This window comes from Protopterus annectens, chromosome 7.part0 (assembly GCF_019279795.1).
Source record: "Protopterus annectens isolate FY-2018-M chromosome 7.part0, PAN1.0, whole genome shotgun sequence".
Taxonomy (NCBI): domain Eukaryota; kingdom Metazoa; phylum Chordata; order Ceratodontiformes; family Protopteridae; genus Protopterus; species Protopterus annectens.
Window position 1 is genome coordinate 108057371 of NC_056739.1, and position 23880 is coordinate 108081250.

Consider the following 23880-nt stretch of genomic DNA (forward strand, 5'->3'; position numbering starts at 1 on the left):
GGTGTTGTCTGTCTTTATCATTAATTGTCATGGAAGAAGATAGTCCTGTCTTTATCATTAATTGTCCTGGAAGAAGATGGTCCTTGAAGGCTGTCGGTATCATTAATTGTCCTGGAAGAAGATAGTCCTTGAAGGCTGTCAGTGCATTCTGTACAGCTAGCATTTCTTTTTGATTGATATGAAGGTGCATTTGATTTGGACTCCATTTGCCCTGAATGCACATCCCTGCCAGATGTGCCCCCCAAGCATAGTCTGATGCATCTGTAGTTAGGGTTTGGACTGCAGGGGATCATATGAATGGCAGTCCCTTGTTTTGGTGGCAGGCCTCTGCCCCCCATAGAAACTCTAGTTGCAGGCAAGTTATGACAGGAATCATTTTTTCTAGGCTGTGACAATGCTAATTCCATAGACTTTTTAAGTACCACTGAAGTTTCCTCGTATGTAGTCTTGCATATGGAATTAGAAGAATGCAGGAGGCCATGAACCCCAAGGCTTACAGTATTTACCTTGCAGAAAGCAGGGTTTTTGTGGCCACCTGTTTGAAGTAAGTCACCAAATGAATTTGTTTGTCTGGCGTAAGGAAAGCCATCTGGGCAGTTGTACTCAAGCTTGCACCCAGGAATGTAATTTTTTTGAGAGGGTACCAGTTGTGATTTCTTTACGTTTATAGTGTACCCTAGACAACTTAGAATCCTTTTTACAAATGCCAGATGGTTTAGAAGAGTGTCCTTGTTTTCTGCCTGAATTAGACAAACGTCCAGGTATGGATGTATTTGAATTTTTCTTTGCCTGCAAAATGCAATTACTGGAGCCAGGCACTTTGTAAAGACCCTGGGCACAGTAGATAAGCCAAAGGGCAGTGCAGAGAACTGGCAATGCAAGTAGCCTGCTTTGAAGCGGAGGTATCTTCTGCAAGATTCCCCGATTGGGATATGCAGGTAAGCCTCTTAAATCTAGAGTTGCCAACCAGGCATCTTTGCCTAGCATAGGAAGTAACTGGTGAAGAGTCAGCATCTTGAATTTTGGAATGTCCAGAAAGGTATTTAGAGTAGATAAGTCCAGGATTGGACACCATGATTTGTCTTTTCTGGGTACCAGGAAACGTCTTGAATAGAAACCTTGTCCCTTTTCCTCTTCTGGCACTGGTTGAATAGCCCCCATGCTCATGAGGGAAAGTATTTGTTTCTGTGCCTCTGTCCACTGATTTGGGGGCAGGTTTGGCCATCCGTTTGGAATTGGCAAGGTGTGGAAATGAAATCTGTATCCCTGGGATACTATATTTAAAACCCATTTGTCTTGGGTTATAAGTTGCCAGTTTCTTGCATGAAGAGCCAGTTTTCCCCCCAAAGGGGCGGCTAAAAGGTAAGTGCTTGGTAAGTGTAAAGGGAAGTCATTGAGACTGCTTACTTGTTGTTTCCAGATTTGGAGGAGGAGGCCCCCCACTGTTTTGTCCTGAAAGTCCCTTGTGACTGAAACCTCGAGCCTTTGGAATGTCTGGGTTTGACTCGAGTAGCTCTCAAAGAATTGAAAAGGACCAGTTCTTAGAAGGCCAGTGCCTACTAAATCTTGGAGGCTGCACTTGTAAGAAATCTTTCACAGTTTGCACAGATTTAGCTTTATCTTCTATCTTTTTTAAAACTTCTTCAGCCTTATTACCAAAGAGATGGTCCTGTTCTAAAGGAGCATCCAACAATTTTGCTTTAACATGATCAGGCAGATTTTGCTCTTTCAGCCAAGCATGCCTTCTTAGCACAGATCCAGTTACAACAGCCCTGCAAGAGGCCTCCAAAGAATCAAAACCACATTGCAAAGTATGTTTTCCAACTTTTTCAGCTGAATGCAATAAATCCCTTTAAGTCTTTGTTTTCCACGCAATCAGAAATTAACATCATTTTCTGTTTAAGCAGTCAAATGATATGCTGTTGATATTTTAGCATATGAAATTGACAGTTTAAAGCCCTGATTGCCAAGGTTGCAGAAGTGTAAACCTTCTTACCCCATCTATCCAGCGCCCTGGAATCTCTATCAGAAGGGATCAGATTTTAAGCTGTAGAAGCCTTAATGCCCTTGGGACCCTGAGAAATGGTTTCAGGATTTGCAACAGGATTTTTGAAAAGGAATTTATGGGAGTCAGGGACCCTGTAGTATCTGTCTGGTTTACAAGGAGCTGGAGGCAGAGAATCAGGAGCCATACTAGATTCTGAAAAGACATCAACAAAGTCTAAAACAGGAGGTATAGCCAAAGGCCTATGCTGAGGAAGAAGCAGAAAATCCCTAAGTCTCTTTTTAGATTCAGAGAAATCCTGACTTTCCCAGTTGAAATGTTCCCTTAAGGTATGTAAAGTTTCCCCAAAAGAAAAATCCTCAGGGGGAGAAACAGAAGGAATGGAATCTTCTACATCAGAATCCTCATAAGTAGGTATAGACAATTCCTGTTCATTAGAAGAGTCAGAAGAAATAGAATCCTTTTCTGAAGATTCATAATCAATGTCTTGCCTAGGCCTCTTAGAAGGGGGGGGGTGTTGGCTATCCCTGATTAGAGTAATTAAATCTTCAGCCATTTTGATCATTTGCTTTTTAGGCACAGGGGCCTGCACATGTGGCCCAGGCATCGGTATTTTAGGCATAGGTTGAGATTTTGGCTTAGTTTTGAAGATGGCGTCGGTCTAATATACAAATCTGTAGGCCTGAAAACACCTTCAGAAGCCAGTGCCTGCACAGTGGCTCCGGACCATCCAGGGTAGAGACATCCGCGGGTTCCATAGTTGAAGCATCTCGTGGCATACCGGACTCCGAATAGGTCTCAGTAGAGGCCTGCAAATCAGAATTAGTGGGTATCAGGGGCTGCGAAAGCGCCTCACTGTGTATCAGTGAACTGGTAACTGGCCTAGGAGAAGCGTCGTCAGCAGTTTTGGACCTCAACAGCCTGTCTGTATTTTTTTTCTTTGCATTTTTTAGGTATTCCGGTAATCTGATTGCTAACCGATGACATTTGTGGATAATTAAAGCGTGAGCCAAAATATTTTGAAGCAAAAATGTACCGACGTTTGATAGTGTGTTGATTAAATAAAGCACAAAACCGACAGCAAGGTACGTTATTGTCAGGGCCTAGACAAGGAATACAGTACAAATGAAAATCCTTATGAGGTATTTTCTTCCCACAAGTAATGCAATTATTAACTTTTACTGACATCGGTAACGAGCAAGAAAAAATTTCCTCAATGGGGTACTTAGTTTTTTAGCTGAAGACTTCGGATCTGAAACTCAAATGAAAATTTCAGGAGCCAGCCGACCAGCACTTGCGAACTGCTTCTGCTTCGGCACCACGCAGCAAGAAAGACTGATGCAATGGCGTTGGCTGCATGTTTTATACCTCCGACGACCTGACGTCATGGAAGAAGGGACAGCAACCGACGCAGGACCCAAGACTTTGTTAATCAGGCCGACTGAGGGCAACCTGCCAGCAGATTACCCAAATGTAATGGCTGCAACAGTGAAACACAAAGAACATCTTGTTTACACAGCAGAGTGCACAGGCTGATAAAGCCCAGTTGCTACTGTATTCTTTAGATGCAGAAAGTTATCTGATAGGCTACACTGGGAATACTGACAGGTAATCCTTGGCAAGACAGGATTTTCCATTGAATATCTTTAGTTGCTAAAAGCTATATACACAAGTTGTAAGGAGATGGTTAAAATAATGGCTGGGTTTCAAAAGAAATTCCAATCGAGGGAGGGATATCCCTCATCTCCACTGTTATTTGCTTCATATTTAGTACCACTGTCGCAAAAGATTAGACCTTCTGAAGTAAAAGGTGGAGACTGGTTCTGACAGGACTAAAAGACAGCCATACTTGCAGATAATACATTGTAAGCCACTAATCTGGAAAGGGATCTTTTTAAAAAATATTCCATATTTTGGTGAATTATGAAAAAAAAAGTCAGACTATAAAATAAACAGAAAAAAAAAGGCACTAAATAAATTATCAACCAACACACGATTTGGTTCAACAATACTGCCAGTTGTGGGGACACAGTACAGCAAAATAGTCAGGAGAGTAAGCTTAAAGGATTTAGAGTTCTTCTCAAGGAAAGCCAGGTGGGGGGGTCAAAACAAAAATAAATACGATGATAGCAAGTTGGACATTGGGTCCCTGAGACCTGCAAAAGAGTATGCAAATGATTAAGATGTTTATTCATATGTTTACAGGTGTGTACTACACTAATGACCACAACGGCCTTTTTAAACCTAGCCGTGCACCTTAAAACTCTGACAAGTTCTGATACCCTTGATAAGTGTAAGCAGGGGGCTCGAGAGATGAACAAACTGCCCGTGTGCATTATAGACATCAGTGCAAACCACGGATGAATTTCCCATTCCCATCCAACTGTCCAAATTGCACTTGAATTGGGTTAGGAAGGAACTCTGCTGCAAATGGATGGGAAGCTTGCCCCAGAGAAGGGGTAATCACTGGGATACATACCTGTCTGTCCAGCAGGTCCTATTTATATTACAGGCAAGGTTAAAGTCTTTAGAACGGTTACCTATGTTGCAGTTTGTTTTGCGGATATGCAGGATGTCCATCAGGGTAGGGTCTGACAATGCCTTGTATACCAGGCAACAGATCTCCCCCCAACAGCTTGTAGGAGAGTTTGGGACAGGTTTGTGATTTCTCTGGTACTAGACTCAGCATGAACTATATTCGAAGACTCTGGATTAAAATACTGAGAATTACTGCAAAGGGAAGCAATGAAGTATATATGGTAAACAAACATTCCCGAGCGAGTTTGCAAAAACGCAAAAACTCCTACCTGCAGCAGAAGGAGGATCACTCAACTGAAAATGATTTCATACTTGCAGAATCTGCAGTATGAGGTGACCTGGAAATAGAAGATACACCAACAGGGGAGAAACTGGGATATTACCAGAAAAATGAATACCTGGTCTCAAACTCTCTTAGTACAAGATAGAAATTGCTCCTTAAACAAACTGTCTTCTAAGCATATGATGGCAATTCTTAAAAGGCAAAATTATACAGCATGGAAATCTGAGTCTTTACCCATATGCCAGTGTACAGGCTACTGGAACATGAATATGACTATTATTAAAAATTGGTGGGAAGGAAAAAAAAAAGAGAATATATATTTTGGGGAGCAATTAAGGAATACAGCGGTGAAGACAGATATATAGGAACTACGCCAAAAACTTCACTTAAGAGGTAGCAAAGTTATGCTATACAGGGGACTGTTACACATATTAGGGAAGTATGAAGCAAAGATTAAAAGCAGGAATCTAGAAAAGCCAAAAACTAATAAAACTATTAACAGAATTTACAAACTTATATTCTAATATAAAAACATAGTAAGTAGACTGTACAGAGTGTTGTTAAAGGACAGGTGGGGAAAATAAATGGATTATAACAGGAAAACAGATTATAGATAAGGAATGTAAGAAAATTTGTCTGGCCCCAGCTATGCTACAAAGAAAGTTTAGAATATTTGCAGGAAAACATCTTCACAAATATTTTTACACCCCAGAAAAGATGAGCAAAATATTCCTGGAAACTAGTCAGAAATGTTGGAAATGTAAGCAGAAAGTCATAGGAGACCGGACTCATATTTTTTGGTTATGCCCAGAACTAATTACATTTAAAATGGATTTACAAGGATTACTGCAACAAATGATTTCACAGGAATTTACTCTTCAAAAATGTAATTTTCAATTGAGATGAGTGGGAAAAAATGGTTAAAACCACATGTCAGAGCGCTAGCAATATTTGTATTACTGTTAGGTTAAAAAAATGCGATAACCAAGAATGAGAAATTTCACAAAGTGCCAACTATACTGGAAGTACAGAACCTGACAGAGACTAAATGAACAGACTTGCAGATAATTAAGAAGAACCTTAACAAAAAGAAGAAAATGTGGTATTACTGGAAAATGATCAGAAACAATCGAGGTGAGGAGATCATGGCTGGACAGGGGATACAATCTTAGGAAGTTGAAAGTTAGCTGTTTGGTGAAACTACACAGCTAGAGACCACAGAAAAGCAAGTGAAAATTAAGACAATGTACGAATATCATCACTTCAGGCTCAGGGTTGGTCCTTTGTATAATGTTATGGACTCTGTGTTGCAATGTCTTAAGCCCTGTGTACCAACAACCTGAGGAGTATGTTTTTCTTTTACAACTATTTCAATAACAACAGGTAACATGAAAAAAAAAAAAAAAAAAAACCCTCCACACAACAACAAAGTACAGGTGGACAGTTCAACAACTGCCAAAAGCAATGTCTGCCACTGGCTTTCTAAGCACATTTAGCTGTGTAAGCAAAGCACTTTAAGCTAATTAATTAAATTATAAACAAATGCTGACTTCACAAAAGTCAACTTCTTCCACAGATACAGACACTAAGTTACTTACACATCATGGAACTCTTCCAACGACTCAGCAGGTGAGAAAACATCCAACAACCCAATCACCTGAAACAAAGAAAAAGACAATTAAGCAAACAATACAGTTAAACTATTGCTTTAAAAACAGATGGCAAGAGGCAATCTGCACACTGTACCAGTAACCCCACTTAACGAGCACACTGTTAATATCTACCATAAAAGCAAAGCACAAAACGTCATCATCCATGTTCCCAAACATACACACATACAGTAAGGAACATTAACCCTTTTCACAAATGAAGCACATAGTCTTTGCATCCCCATCCTTATACAAACAATCCACTCACTACCCACAATGCACATCAGAATCAAACCACAAACTCTATTCTAAACATGCAACACACACAAAGAACAATTAACTGGAAGCATCCACCACCAAGGAAGTACAATTATGTAAAATCTTACTATAACAGCAAATGTCCTTATCTTCACCATTGCAGTATTCTTCACCAAAGAGATCTCCTGCCAAGGACATTCCAACGTCTGGCCAGTATACTAAAGTCTTTAAATCTTGCATACACCACACACATGCTCCCCATACAGCATGCAGGGCATAAAGGTGAAATACAGACACAGTTACCCCAAACTGGACTGCCCCAGAATAAAGTAGTCTTCCACAAGACAAAAAAAGGCCATGCACATCCAGAAGGAGAAAATACAAATGGAAAAGAGAATTCCACGATCAGGAGGGGCACAAAAAAAAAAAACAAAATCCAAAAGAAAAAAGGGGGTTGGATTGAGGGAGTGAATACTGCTACAGGGAAGGGAAGGACATCTACTGTTACAGTAAGATTTTGCACAACTTTGTGTCTTTTGGCTGTCACGTTAGGGGTCGCCACAGAGGATAATCGGTTTCCATTTCTTCCTGTCCTCTGCATCTTGCTCTGTCACACCAACCACCTGCATGTCCCCTCTCACCTCATCCATAAACCTTATCTTAGGCCTTAATCTTTTCCTGTTACCTGGCAGCTTCATCCCTAGCATCTTTTTCCCCAATATACTCTGCATCTGTCCTCAGCACATGTCCAAACCAACGTAATCTTGCCTCTCTGGCTTCGTGTCCAAACCTTCCAACCTGCGCTGACCCTCTAATATACTTACTCCTAATCCTGTCCACCCTCGTCACACCCAGTGCAAATCTTAATATCTTTAACTCTGCCACGTCCAGCTCTGACGCCTGCCTTTTTGTCAATGCCACTGTCTCCAACTGATATAACATAGCTGGTCTCACTACCCTCTTGTAAACCTTCCCTTTCACTCTTACTGGTACTTGTTTGCCACAAATAATTCCCGACACTCTTCTCCACCAAATCCATCCTGCCTGTACTCTCTTCTTCACCTTTCTTCCACACCCACCATTACTCTGAACTGTTGATCCCAAGTATTTAAACTCATCCACCTTCACCACCTCTACTTCCTGCATCCTCACCATTCCTCTATCCTCCCTCTCATTCACACACATATATTCTTAGTCCTGCTGACCTTCATTCCTCTTCTCCCTAGAGCATATCTCCACCTCTCCAGGGTCTCCTCCACCTGTTCCCTACTCTCACTACAGATCACGTCATCTGCAAACATCGTAGTCCAAGGGGACTCCTGTTTGATCTTGTCTGCCAACCTGTCCATCACCATTGCAAATAAGAAAGGGCTCAGAGCTGATCCTTGATGTAATCCCACCCTCCACCTTAAACAAATCAGTCACTCTCACCGCAGACCTCATTGCTGTTACACTACCCTCGTACATATCCTGTACCACTCTTACATACTTCTCTGACACTCACGACTTCCTCATACAATACCACAACTCCTCTCTAGGCACCCTGCCATATGCTTTCTCCAAGTCCACAAAGACACAATGCAACTCCTTCTGACCTTCTCTGTACTTCTCCATCACCACTCTCAGAGCAAATATCGCATCTGTAAGTGCTCTTCCCTGGCATGAAACCACACCTCCCTTCTTAACCTAGCTTCCACTAATTTTCCCATAACTTCATGCTGTGACTGATCAATTTAATCCATCTGTAGTTACTACAGCTCTGCACATCACCCTTATTCTTAAAAATTGGTACCAAAACACTTTCTCCATTTCTCAGGCATCCTCTCACTTTCCAAGATTTCAACAATCTAGTTAAAAACTCCACTGCCATTATACTTAAACACCTCCATGCTTCCACAGGTATGTCATCTGGACCAATGGCCTTTCCATTCTTCATCCTCTACACAGCTATCCTTACTTCCTCCTTGCTAATCCACTGCACTTCATGATTCACTATCCCCACATCATCCAACCTTCTCTCCCTCTCATTCTCTTCATTCATCAGCCCCTCAAAGTACTGTTTCCATCTACTAAACACACTCTCCTCGCTTGTGAGTACGTTTGCCTCATTATCATTTATCACCCTTACCTGCTGCACATCTTTACTAGCTCGGTCCCTCTGTCTAGCCAATCGGTACAGGTCCTTTTCGCCTACCTTAGTGTCCAACCTTTCATACAACTCTTCATACGCCTTATCCTTAGCCTTCGCCACCTCTCTCTCTGCCATGCACCTCACCTCCTTATACGCCTGTCTACTTTCTTCATCTCTCTGACAACCCCACTTCTTCTTCGCCAACCTCTTTCTCTGTATACTCTCCTGTACTTCTTCATTCCACCACCAGGTCTCCTTGTCCTCCTTCCTCTTTCCAGATGTCATACCAAGCACTTTTCAAGCCATCTTCCTTACTAGCTCTGCTGTAGTTACTCAGTTATTCTGTAACTCTTCACTGTCACCCAGTGCCTGTCTTAACTCTTCCCTGAACTCCACCTCACAATTACCCTTTTTCAATTTCCACCATTTGATCCTTGGTGCTGCCCTCAAACTCCTCCTCCTCTTCTTGATCACCAATGTCATCCTACAAACCACCATCCTATGCTAACTACACTTTCCCCTGCCACCACTTTACAGTCTCCAATCTCCTTCAGACTGGCCCTCCTACACAAGATATAATCCACCTGTGTGCATCTCCCTCCACTCTTGTATGTCACCCTATGCCCCTCCCTCTTGTTAAAATACATATTCACCACTGCCACGTCCATCCTTTTCGCAAAATCCACTACCATCTGACCTTCTGCATTCCTTTGAGTAACACCATACCTACCCCATCACTTCCTCATCCCCTCTGTTCCCTTCACCAATATGCCCATTGAAATCTTCTCCAATCACCACTCTCTCACCCTTGGGTACAGTCATCACCAACTGTCCAAACGTAAACCAAAAGAAACACCAAAACACCTATAATGAAAGGACAGGGCAACTCCACTGAATGTAGTACGGCAAACCAGGACTCTCCACCAGCTCACAATAAGGCACGGCTAAAACTCGAAAATTCCAGCAGGAAAAAGACTTTATTAACGCCAACAAATACTGACACGTTTTCATCAAATTCTGACTTCATCAGACAACCACATGTTAATTCCACAAGCTTATATCATATATCAATTACTGGTTTTAGAAATGTATTTTTAAATATGTTTTTATAATATATGGAGTCGCATAGGTTATATTTTATATGTTTGTGTATGTGTTTTTAAATCTTGATTCATTAATTAATTCATTAAGGGAGGGGAGAGAAGCTATTTAAGCTTGTGGAATTAACATGTGGTTGTCTGATGAAGTCAGAATTTGATGAAAACGTGTCAGTATTTGTTGGCGTTAATAAAGTCTTTTTCCTGCTGGAATTTTCGAGTTTTAGCCGTGCCTTATTGTGAGCTGGTGGAGAGTCCTGGTTTGCCGTACTACATTCAGTGGAGTTGCCCTGTCCTTTCATTATAGGTGTTTTACAGTCATCACCACTTCATCCAACTCACTCCAAAATTTTACACAGCTTTACTATGTTGTTCTACATCCCGGATACAGTATTCTTCATTTTACGAAGAGTACAAAAGCTCAAGAAAAGGATTGGGAGGTGGAAAGCTGGGAAGAGCCCTCAACAAACTCATGCAGAATGGCTCAAGCAAAACTTGCTCTGGCCCTAGAAACCATATCCAATTTATCACTGAGAAAACCACTTGTGCACCAACCAGCAAAAGGACACGGGTATTAACGTACAAAATACTTTAATCCCCACTTTAGTCTCTTCAGACTTCATCAGAATAAAATACCCAAGAACTTGACCCATTAAATACAACAAATATCCAATCAGATCAATTAACACTAATAAAATATTCCCCTAGAACAATTAAAACAGTTAACTATTTCTGTTTATTAATATTTATAACTTCCATTACATTCTCCTCAACACAATAGATTATCCAAAGCTGTGAATTCTAGAGCCAGACCAAAGACTTTTTTTTTTTTACGAGAGAGAGAGAGAAAGGACAAGCCGCAAAGGAGTCAGATGATGAGAACCCAAAGGCGGAAGGGTACAGACTCCTCAATAAACAAATTGAAAGTTACAATACAAGACTTTTTAACTTGGCCAGTTTTAAATCAACTTCAAGACATGAAAAACGGTTGAAATTTAGGTTAGACTTTGTTCCTTCCAGAAGAGCAGATTTAAAACAGTTCACACGAAAGCTGAATTTGAGATGCACTTTAAAGGATGTTAATATACGAAATTCTTATTTTAATGTTATGCAAACGGAAAGGTGTGCCCTTACAGAACATACGAACAGCAAGGAACTTAAAATGATAAAAGCCGATGGGGGGGGGGGGGGGCTGGTATTAATGGACCAGAAGATGCACATCTCAAATATGGAAAAATGTTGAAAAATGAAGATGAATATTTATTAGTGAAGGCAGGTGATGTACAGAAAAGTTTTAAGACTGTATTATTTTTTGTATGAAAACCTAATGGATAGTAATTTAGATGTGGAAATGTGTAAGCTTTTTAAGACAGATAATCTCAAAGTAGGATTACTAATTGGGATGCCTAAACTTCATAAAGATCCCAAAAACTATCACTTCAGGCAGATCGTGTCAACTACATGGTATATTACAGAAGGGATTTCCTTGCTGGTGGATGCAATACTTAATCCAGTAGCACAGGAGTTAAGACTCGTATATTACGGACTTCCGGGATTTTTTTTTTGATAAATTCAGAGTTTTTTACTCTACATATAAAAGTTTGACCATAAGAATTGTATTTGCACCTCTTTACCCTCATGAAATTGAAATTGATTATGCAAGAATGTTTAAATAATTTTCAAAAATTCCTAATCAAAAAATGTATTTTCATTGCAGCATGGTGCAGGTTTTATTAGTTAAGTATTCATCTTTAATAAAAACTTTTTTTTAAACAAACAAAGGAAGGAGGTGGCAGTGGGTTCTCCACCACATTCGTCAATGTCGTTTTAGGCTGGTGGAAATATAAAATTTTAAATCCCATTATGAATACTTTAAAGTATTTTATTACAAACGGTTTGTAGACTTGTTTTAATAACAGAAGGAATGTTTGAGAATTGTGCAGAATTAGCAAGCAATGTCTTTCGGCTTCTTCCATTAGGGGTCACCACATCAGATCACCGTCAGCAGATTGATTGGCAGTAGTGTTTTTAAGGTGTCGAGTTGCCAGCCTGGCCACTCAACCCAGAAGGTACACACACGCGCACACACACGCACACACACACACACACACACACACACGTCCTCCCTGCATGTCTTTAAAACTCACTCGACTGCAGGGAGGACATGCAGGCTCCACACAGAAGGTGCTTCAGCCAAGAATCAAACCGGAGAACCTTTTGCTGTGAGGTGACAATGCTAACCATTGAACCAGAATTAATAAATTCATTAAATCATAGATCTGAGTTTTTGAAATTTACATTAAGAGAGTGGTACCTCAGCACAATTTTTTGGACGTATTTGTAGAGTAGAATTATGAGTTAAAACAGTTTGAGAGGAGTATTTATAGAAAGGAAATATTTACTAACAATTATTTACATCTTAAAAATAAATCGCCCTGTGTTTATAAAAAGAATCTCCCGAGAAGACAATATATCAGGGCTAGCAGGATGACTAGTGATGACAATAAACTGAAGTAAGAGATGCCTTTTATTACTAATTTACTTTTAGTAAAAGAAGATAAGAAGGAATTTTTATCAGAAATAGAAACTTAAATTTTATCCAAGAGAAATAGTATGTTCCCTCTGACATTAAAGAAACCTTGCTAGTAAAGTCTCAATTAAAACAGAATGGAGAAGGTGATGAGAGAAATACTGTCTGCAATTTGGATATGACAGTAGATAGTCAAGCTACACATTTTATTATACAAAAGTGGAAAATATTGGAAAGAAATAAAGATTTGATTAAAGTGCAAGGAAATGTATCATGTTTTGTATAAAGAAACGGAGATAATATGAAATCTTTATGTTGAATGATAGTACCAAAATTATGCCTTTAACCTCCCTAACTGAGAAGAGCAAATGAATGTTTAAATGTGGAGGGTGTAAAATTAGTAGTTGCATCTTACAGGGACCATATATATATCCCTTGATCGTCTGTCCTACACCTTGAAAGTACCTGGTAGATTCAATTGTAAAACAAAAGGGGTGATCTAAGTAAGTGTATGTTCTGGTTGCAGTGCCTTTTACATTGGCATGACAAAGAGGGCAATGAAAGATGCAATCAGAGAACACTTGCATAGTATAAAAAAGACACGAAGGACCCCCCCTTTTCATATCTTAGATTGTATGAAGTATAAAAAGTTATTTTCTGTATTAGAGCAAGGGTGGGTTGATTTTAGAGGTGGAGATTTTAAATAACATTAAGAGCAAAACAAAATATTACGGCAATTAAAAATGGGGGAGGACAAATACCCAGGCCCGAATGATATGATAAATATTAAGCATTTTTTGAAAGAAAAGAGATTACTTGTAACTAAATAAAATAAACATTTTAATATATAAGTAGTACTTTGAACATTTAAATACTTAATTGTTTTAGGTGAATGTTTTAATAGCGTTACTTAATTAATTGTTCCGAATGGATATTTGCTGTATTTAATGGGTCACATTCTTGGGTATTTTATTCTGATTAAGTTTGAAAAAGTACAATTGTGTACCTACCATAAATGTAGATGTTCGGGTGTATTCACTGTTGGAGTCATTACACTTGGGTTATCCTGCTGGCAGGCTACCCGCAGTCGGCCTGAATTCCAAAGTCCTGGTCCGGCGTCGGTTGCTGTCGCCTCTTCCCTGACGTCAGTGCACCAGGGGTATAAAAGATGCAGCTGACTCCATTTTCTTCAGTTTTTCTTGCCCCAGATGTCAGGTGCCCCCAAAAGGGTAGGCTAAAAATTCTGCTAATAAAAAAGCATGCAGTAACATAAACATTACCTTCATCTACAAGCAAATACACCACATAGGTTGTATAGAATAGAGAAGTACAGATAAGTCCCAGCAAAGAAAGGGGGATGGAGGGAGGGTAACTTGGACTGCAACAGTGAATACACTCGAACATCTACATTTATGGTAGGTACACAACTGTACTATGTTCATCGTGTTTCACTGTTGCAGTCATTACACTTGGGTTGAATCCCAAAGCTGAGTTTGGGTGGCTGTGCCTAAATAGAATTAGGAGTGGCTATGAGGCCCTGCAGAACTGCAGTGGCAAAGCCTGCTTTGGATTTAGAGTAAAGAGGTAAGTGATAGTGCTTTGAAAAAGTGTGCATTGAAGTCCAAGTTGCAGCTTCCAAAATATCCTTGGTTGGTACTCCTCTGAGGAAGGCTGCTGAAGTGGCTGCTGCTCTAGTTGAATGTGGCCTAATGCCCTTAGGCACTGATTTGCCATGTTGTGAATAGCAGAAACGAATGCAGTGGCCTATCCATTTTGAAATAGTCTGCTTTGAAATAGCCTTTCCTTGTGATCCTGCAGCATATGCCATTAAAAGTTGCTCAGTCTTTCTGAAAGCTTTAGTTATGTCCAAGCAGAAGCGTAACTGTCGGTGTATGCCCAAACAATGCAGAAGTCTCTCCCCTTTATTCTGTGGGTTTGGATTAAAGGTAGGCAAATGAATGGCTTGGTTAAGAGCCACACTGGATACTACCTTGGGCATAAATGTTGGGTTTGTCCTTAGAGAAACCATGTCTGGATGGAAAATAATAAAAGGTTCCACAGACATTAATGCATGTAACTCTGAGACTCTTCTTGCTGAAGTTATTGCTAGGAGCAGAGCTGTTTTCCATGATAAGAATTTTATCTCAGCTGTATTGGCTGGCTCAAAAGGAGGTACTGTGAGCTTTTCTAAGACAAAATTGAGGTCCCATGCAGGTATTGGTGCTCTCCTTGGAGGTCTTATGTTTTTGGCCCCTCTGAGGTACTGACTTAGCAGTGGATGTGAAAAAAATAGGTGGCTCCGTATTGTAATGAGCTGAAATGGCAGAGGCATGGACCTTAACTGATGAGAAGGATAGGCCTTTGTCCAGCATCTCAGTTAGGTATTGTAAAATCTGAGGAATATTTGGTAAAAGCTTGTCAATTCCTTGTGCCTGGTTCCAAGCGCAGAATCTCTTCCATTTTTCTGCATAAGATTTTCTGGTGCTGGGCCTCCTGGCCTCCAAAATAACATCCATAACCGCTTTAGAGAGAGGTGTGTGTCCTGAATGGTTACATTATCTTCCATGCAGCCAGACTTAGGGTTCTGAGTTGGCTGTGCAGGATTTGATTGTTTTGAGTCAATAAATGAGGAATTTGAGGTAACGTCCAGGCTGGGCCTCAAGACAAACTCTCTAGGATTGGGTACCAGTGCTGGCGTGGCCAGTCCGGAGCGATCAGTATAATTTTTGGCTTCTCTTGTCTGACCTTTAGGAGTACCTTGGGGAGGAGAGGCAGTGGAGGAAAGGCATATACTGTAAGGGTTTTCCACCTGAATGACAGAGGATCCACTTTCCAAGCTTGTTTGTGATAAGTCCTTGTGCAGAATCTCTGTAGTTGGCAGTTGTGAGGGGAGACAAATAGATCTATGTCTGGGCATCCCCATTTCCTTATCATGCTGAAGATTTGTGGATCCAGTTTCCACTTGTGAGGATCCATGAGGTTTCTGCTTAGTTCGTCTGCCAGAGTATTTGTTTTTCCTGGCAGGAATTGTGCTTGCAGGTGTACTTGATAAGTCAATGCTGTGTTCCACAAAATCATGGCTTGTCTGCAGAGGGGGTAAGAATGTGTGCCTCCCTGCTTGTTTATGTACCACATGACTGTAGTATTGTCCGTCTTTATCAGCAGTTGTCCTGGATGAAGTAGATCCTTGAAGGCTGTCACGGCATTCTGTACAGCTAGCATCTCTTTTTGATTGATATGAAGATGCATTTGGCGTGTGGGCCATGTGTCCTGAATACATTTTCCTGCCGTGTGGGCCTACCAGGCATAATCTGATGCATCTGTTAGTGTCTGCCTGGCTGTGGGTAAAATGAATGACTGTCCCTTGTTGTGGTGACAGGCCTGTACCCACCATCGAAACTCATGTTGCAGGCAGGGAATGAGGGTAATTAATGTTTCCAGGCTGTGGCAATGTTGAGTCCAAACACTTTTTATATACCATTGTAGCTTCCTCATATGCAGTCTTGCATATGGAATTAGCAGAATGCAGGATGCCATGAAGCCCAAAGCCTGCAGAATTTTTCTTGCAGATAACTGGGTCTTTGTTGCAATCTTTTCAAAGTAAGTAGTCAGTTGCCTTTGTTTGTCTGGCGTGAGATAAGCCATCTGGGCAGTTGTATTTAAGCTTGCACCCAGGAATATCATCTCTTTAGAGGGTACTAGTTTTGATTTCTTTTCGTTCACTATGTGCCCCACGCAAATTAGTAATCTTTTTACAAATGCCAGATGCTTCAGTAGAATGTCTTTGTTCTCTGCCTGAATAAGGCAGTCGTCCCAAGTAGGGATATATTTGAATTCCTCTTTGTCTGCAAAATGCAATTACTGTTGCCAGGCATTTTGTGAAGACCCTTAGTGCAGTAGATAAGCCAAAGGGCAGTGCAGAGAATTGGTAGTGCATTGAGCCAGCTATGAATCTGAGGTATCTTCTGCAAGATTGTCTGATTGGGACATGCAGGTATGCCTCTTTGAGGTCCAAAGTTACCAGCCAAGCCTTCTTGCCCAGCATGGGCAGAAGCTGCTGCAGAGTCAACATTCTGAATTTTGGAACGTCCAGAAAACTGTTTAGACTAGACAGGTCCAGTATTGGTCTCCAGGCTTTGTCCTTTCTGGGTATTAAGAAAAGTCTTGAGTAAAATCCTTGTCCCTGCTCTTGCTGTGGTACTCGCTGAATGGCCCTCACGGCCATGAGAGATGAAACTTGTTTTTATGCCTCTGCCCATTGATTGTGTGGCAGGTCTGGCATAACTTTTGCCTTTGGGAGGGTGTGAAAGTGGAACCTGTAGCCGTGAGAGACTATATTTAGGACCCATTTTTCCTGGGTGATTATGTGTCAATTTTGTGAAAAAAGTACTAGCTTTCCCCCTAAGGGTGCTGCCAAAAGATAAGCGCTTGGCACTGGCAGAGGAAAGTCATTGGGACTGTTTCCTATATGGCTGTGATTTGTCTTCTCCGCTTTTGAAGGTAGAAGCACCCCATTGTTTGGGCCTGTATGAGCCTTAGGTCTGGGGTCTGCCTCTAGGGCGTCTGTATCTGCCTCTTTGTGGCCTGACACTGGAAAGGACCAATTCTTAGAAAGCCAGTTCCTGCTAAATCTGGGTGGCTGTACCTGTAGGAAATCTTTTACTGTCTGCATAGATTTAGCTTTATCCTCCATTTTCTTCAATACCTCTTCTGCCTTAACACAAAACAAAGTATCATGCTGTAACGGAGCATCCAATAATTTTGCTTTAACATGACCAGGCAGATTCTGTTCCTTTAACCAAGCATGCATTCTAATGACAGAACCCGTAACAGCGGCCATGCAAGAGGCCTCCAGTGAATCAAAACTACATTACAAAGTATGCTTTCCCACTTGTTCAGCTGCATGCAATAAATTCTGCATTTCCTTGTTTTCAGAACATTCAAAATTTGTCAACATTTTCTGTTTAAGCAGTGACATTAAGTATTGCTGATATTTAAGCTTATGAAACTGACAATTTAAAGTCCTTACAGCCAAGGTAGCAGAAGTGAAAACTTTTTTCCCCTATCTGTCCAGTGCCCTAGAATCCCTATCCGAGGGGACAGGGTTTTTTGCAGTGGAAGCCTTAACCCCTTTGGGACCCTGAGATATAGTTTCTGGGTCAGCAGCAGGGTTTTTATATAGAAATTTATGAGAATCTGGAACCCTGTAGTATCTGTCTGGCTTAACAGGTGCAGGGGGTAAAGAGTCAGGAGACAGGCCAGACTGTGAAAATACATCTACAATGTCTAGAACAGGTGGAATAGCAAGAGGTCTGTGCTGAGGCAGTAGAAGAAAGTCTCTGAGACTTTTCTTAGATTCTGAGTAATCTTGGCTCTCCCAGTGGAAATGCTCCCTCATGGTATGCAGGGTTTCCCCAAAAGAATAATCCTCAGGAGCAGAAGCTGAAGGAATAGATTCTTTAGCATCAGAATCCTCATAGGGAGGAAGAGAGTATCCCTGTTCTGAAGAGGAGTCGGAGGAAATGGAAACCTGATCAGAAGAATCATATTCTGTGTCTTGCCTAGGCCTCTTATCAGGAGGGGGATGGGAACCCCTGATAAAAGTAATTAGGTCTTCGGCCATTTTAAGCATCTGTTTCTTAGGCATGGAAGATTGGCCAGGAGAATGCTGTACTTGTTTCTTTGTCTTTAAAGCTGCTTTAGTTTTTGCCTTGGAAGCTGAGGTTGGCTTGACATATAACTGTGTAGTCTGAAAACACCCTCAGAAGCAGAAGCCTGCTCAGCGGCTCCGGACCCATCTGAGGGAATAGCTTCCGAGTGTCCAATACCTTGAGTATCCAGAGGCCTAGTTGTCTCCACGTGGGAGTTGGAAGCGGCCTGTGGCTCTGAGGTAGCGAGCGTCAGGGGCTGCAAAATCACCTCACTGAGAACCGGCAACTGGCCTAGCGGAGGCCTCGTTGTTTGTTTTGGACCTTGGATGGCTGTCCTATTCCTTTTCCTTGCGCTTTTTATAAACTCCAGTCGTCGGCCGTTCCTACGGCATTATATAATTGAACTTTCGGCCAAAGTAATGTAAAGCAAAATCATATCGACGCTTAGTGTGTTGGTTAAATCTAGCACAAAACCGACAGCTAGCAACGTCGTGGCCAGGGCCTAGGCAAGGAATACAGTAAGAATGAAAATCCTTATGAGGTATTTGCTTCCCACAAGAAATACAATTGTTAACTTTTTCTGACATCGGTCTGGAGCAAGAAAAAAGTTTCCCCAACGGGGTACTTAGCTTTATTGAAGACTTCGGATCTGAAATTCGATTTTGAAAATCTTAGGAGTCAGCCGACTGGCACTTGTGAACTGCTTTTGCTTCGGGCACCACGCGGCAAGAAAGACTGAAGAAAATGGCATCAGCTGCATCTTTTATACCCCTGGCGCACTGACGTCAGGGAAGAGGCGACCGCAACAGACGCTGGACCAGGACTTTGGAATTCAGGCCGACTGCAGGTAGCCTGCCAGCAGGATAACCCAAGTGTAATGACTGCAACAGTGAAACACGATGAACATCACGAAAGCAGAGATTAACGTATTTTGTATGCTAATTCTTGTGTCCTTTTGCTGGTTGGTGTAATGACGTCAGCTGCATGTTTTATACCCCTGATGTCACAGAAGAAGAGAAAGCAACCGACGCAGTACCCAAGACTTTGTTAATCAGGCCAAATGAGGGCTACTGCAAGCAGATAACTCATATGTGATGACTGCAACAGTGAAACATGAAGAACATCAGCCAAACCCAATGTCCTGGGATAAAAAAAACAAAAAGCTGGTCAGACTTACTAATGGCCTTATCTTTATCTAAATAACACCTGATGTGTTTGTGCAAATCCAAGGTATGTAGAACCCTTTCACTAGCAGATTGAGAAGTAAAAAAAAAAAAAGTATGGGAGTCAGACTGCCCAATTCAAAGACAACTCACTGAACACCTTGGGCTGGGCATAAAAGGATTAGTATGAAGGGACACCCTGTCTCTGTCAAAAAACTTAAAAGGAGGGATGGCCATAAGGGCCTGAAGCTCAGAAACCCTCTGAGCAGAACTAACAGCAAGCAGTAAGACAGTCTTCCAGGTACAATGTTGCAAAGAAGCAGAATCTGCAGGCTCAAAAGGAACATGGGTCACATTTTCTAAAACAAAATTAATGTTCCAAGGAGGAGAAATAGGCTTCCTTCGTGGCCTAAAATACAGGAAGCCTTTAAGAAACTGCTTGACCTCAGAGAGAGAAGCCAAAGGAGGATTCAAGGGCAGACAGATAGAAATAGCTGACAAATGGGCCTTTACAGAAGAATAGGCCTAGCCATACTGTAGCAACTCACAAATAGGAGAGAATCAAGGGGACTCCCACTGAAAAAGGATCCCAGTACTGGCATGGCCTTTACAGAAGAATAGGCCTAGCCATACTGTAGCAACTCACAAATAGGAGAGAATCAAGGGGCCTCCCACTGAAAAAGGATCCCAGTACGAGCATGGCCTTTACAGAAGAATAGGCCTAGCCATACTGTAGCAACTCCCAAATAGGAGAGAATCAAGGGGACTCCCACTGAAAAAGGATCCCAGTATGAGCATGGCCTTTACAGAAAAATAGGCCTATCCATACTGCAGCAACTCACAAATAGGAGAGAATCAAGGGCCTCCCACTGAAAAAGGATCCCAGTAAGAGCACGGCACCAGACAGAAAATCTTTTCCATTTTGACTTAGAAGACTTTCTAGTTACAGGTTTTCTTGCCTCTTGTAAAACCCTGAACACAGCCTCAGAAAAGAGTTACCTACACGGGATCAAAACTCTATCTCCTGTTGGAGAGTGGACAAGTGAGGATGGATGAGCGACTCCTTTTCCTGTGTTTAGAGATCCAATTGGTGATGTAACATGATGAATGCCCCGGCCAGATGCATTAAGAGGGGGAACTAGTGCTATCTTGGCCAAAAGGGAATCACTAACAAGATTTTTGGGGAGTCCAGTTGAATCATCTGCAGGAGTCTTAGAAGTAGAGGAAGGCGAGGGAAGACAGAGAAACATCCCCTTTCAAGGTAAAGAAAGGGTGAATTTCTTCCATGCCAAATGGTATGGCACTCTGGAACAGAAGGGAGGAAGCTAATTGTTCAAAGGGGATGCAAAAAGATCTACCTGAGGAATACCCCACCAATGGACTAAGTCCAGAAACAAGTTTCTGTGAAGCATTCGTTTGTGTGCCAGTGTTTTGGACCTGTGCAAGGTGTTTGCAACTAAACTGTGCTCTGAGGGAGTAGACACTGCCTAAACAGTTAACTGATAACAGAGTGCCAGATCCCAGACCTGTAGATCCAACCTGCAACAAAATTAAAACAGTGTCCCCCTGCTTGATGACATACCACATCACTGTAGTGTTGTCCGTGCAAACTTTCAGAGGAGCTGGAGAGACCACGGGGTGAAAAGCCTGAAGGGCCAGCATCAGAGTTGTCATTTTTTCGATGTTGATATGGTCTGACCTCTGACTGGGGGGGGGGGGGGGGGGGCATGAAATTAAAGATGACCACAGGAGGCCCCCTACCCCAATATCTAAAGAGACGGTGAAGAGCTCTTGAGAAGGACCTGGAGGCTAAAAGGGCAGGCTTGGGTTGAGAAAAAGTTGTTGAATCCACCATCTGAAGTCCCCTTTAAACAAGGAAGACAAGGCAGACTGGAATCCAGCAGGGGGCAATGCTGAAGCCAAACTAACCTGAGGTACCACTGAAGCTTTCACATGTGCAGCCTGGCAAGAAGCAGCACTGGAATTAGAGGAGGCCAAGCATCCCAGGGCTCGAAGAAACTCTCTGGCTGGAAAAGCAGTCAGATGAAGAAGAGATTGAAGGAAAGGTATCAAGGACAGAACTTTTGGATGTGGAAGAGAGGCCAGAATTGGCACCGCCCAAATCTTGTAACCCAAATACACATGGTCCTGAGGGGGAGACAGGACAGACTTTTGAAAGCTGACAAAGAACTCCAGACTTTGTAGGAGAGATATGGTGAACTCCAGATCCTGTAAAAGACGAATGGGAGAAGGTGCCTGAAGCAACAGGTCATCTAGATAAGGAAAAATCTGAACACCTTGGAGCCTGCAAAAGGTAATCTCAGGAGCTAGGCAATTTGTGAACACCCTTAGGCCAGTAAAGAGTCCAAAGGTCAAAGCAGAGAACTGAAAATGAGTGGAAGAAACAGAAGAAATGTAAAATCTTCCCGAAAACAGGGTAAATAGGAATATGAAAGTAAGCATCCTTCAGATCAAAGGACACCAGAAAGGCCTATGCTAGAACAAGAGGAAACATGGTTTGAAGAGTAAGCATCTGAAAAGAGGGAACCTTGAAAAAGGTGTTGCGCAAGGAGAGCTCTAGAGTAAGCCTCTAAGTGCCCTCCTTTCGAGGGACATCCTGGAATAAAATCCCTTTCCTACTTGTGAAGGAGGGGTAGGTTGAACAGTTCCCTGGTCAACCAGGGACCCAAGGACTTCTAAGAAATGAAGAACTTTTTCCTGAGGAGGTTGGGGAATCCATAAAAAAGCTGGGAGAGACTTCTACACCATGAAGTAAACCTGATGGATGATAAGACAGAACCAAAGAATCTGAGGTGGGGAGATGCCAGTTTGGAAGACGGAGGGGCAGTTGAAGGGATAAGGGAACCTGGCTGATGAGTAGGGGGCAAGTTTTCAAAGAGAGGCAGGCTTGTCAGATAAAGGATGTTTGAGCCCCAGGAGCCTGAAAAGACCAAGTAGGAGGAGCTCACATACCACTCTTCCTGCCTTTGGTGACCTGAAGAAGCTACCTATGAACAAAAGCAGACCTAATAGGATAGTTCCTCTGAAACTTAGAGACAAGGGGCACAAAAATATGTTTAAGATCTTGCAACTCTTTCCCCTTTTCCTGAAGAGACAAACATATCAGCAGGAACAATACCAAAGATATTTTTATTACCCAAAGGAGCATCCAGCAACTTGGCCTTAACGTCTTCAGGTGAAGACTGCAGGTGAAACAAATGATAGCCCTGCATGACGGACCCAAAGGCAGTAGCTATGGAAGATACATCAGCAGCATCAAAGCTGCACTTGATAGAATGATGAGCCACCTGAGAGGTACAACCCAAAACAGAGCAGAAGGTTCTGCTTCTGAATCACGGAGGTCAGAAATAACCTAACAGTCCTGGGCAATCTAGACTGCAGCATACCTGGTTATGTGGATCTGATAACTGACTGCCTGAAAGGTCAAAGTAGAAGCAGTATAAACCTTCTCAGCAATGCCCTACTACCTCTACCAGAAGGCAGAAGCTTGGAAGAGGGCAAAAGTTTAGAGGACTTGTCAGAGGAGACTGACACCACAGCAGGGTCAGCAGAAGGACATTTAAATAAGAACTGACAATCTTCAGGAACCTTATAGAACACGCCAGATTTCCTTGGAGCAGGAGGTTGAGCATCAGGAGGCTTAGAAGCAGATATAAAGGTACTATAGAAGGTTTAGCAGCGTCAACCTGAAACAGTTCATAACACCTTTTCTGGATGGCAGACACTTGAGAAGAATCCCACTTGAAGTATTCCATCATTCTAGTTATAGCATCTCAAAAGACAATTCCTCAAAAGGGAACTCTGGACTCACAGACTCTTCTTCATCAGAACCACAAGCCAGAGCAAAGGCATCTGAGAAGAGTAGGACAGGGACTCGTCGTCAGACTCCAAATCCTCACATGATGATCGAGTTCCCTAGCCATTTTGAAGGAGTAGAAGTCCAGGCAGGGTAGGCACACAAACCCATTGGGGAGGTTTCAGAGACATTGCAGCATTAAACAGGTCCCGGGTAAACCTCTGACATTCCCTCTGAGGATCCTTAAGGAGTACAGAAGTACACTTAGTCTTCTACTTTTGACCTAACAAACACTGGATGTTCCAACCCTTGACAAGATTCAATTAGAGTACGTGAAACCTCTTTTCTGGGCAGAATCTGCAGAATCCCTACACAGCTCTCAAAGATGATCAACTGTGGTTCTCCCTCAACATCCAGAGCAGATACCTGCAAAGCCTCAGAGGGCATGCGAAATAAAGGATCCATGTAGACTTCCAATGGGGTTGCAGCAGAGGAATCAGACATAAACATTGGACAGTCTACAGGGCTTTCACCCTCTTTTAGCGAGACGACCAGTGGAGGCTGGACAGCCAAAGAATCCAGCTGAGATTTCTTGGCTGCCTTCTTGCTTAATGGGACCTTAAAATTAGAAGATTCTGTCATGCTACTTTGGGTCAAAAGTTTAAGCCTCTGGTTCTCAAGACAAATGGCCAAGGAATACAACAGACTTCTAAAACTCTTCGGTACAAATGCTTTCCAAATGTTACAGTAAGTACGGC

General features: G+C 42.1%; 1 protein-coding gene across 2 annotated transcripts in view; it reads right to left on the reverse strand.

Moving 5' to 3' along the window:
* The window catches only part of MAPK14 (mitogen-activated protein kinase 14), a 1171379-nt gene that overhangs the window by 794603 nt on the left and 352896 nt on the right, over positions 1–23880 (reverse strand). For both annotated transcript variants that reach the window (XM_044076538.1, XM_044076537.1), the window contains exon 3: positions 6425–6483. In XM_044076538.1, the coding sequence (XP_043932473.1) occupies positions 6425–6483 (59 nt within the window). The remainder of the gene's footprint in view (positions 1–6424; positions 6484–23880) is intronic.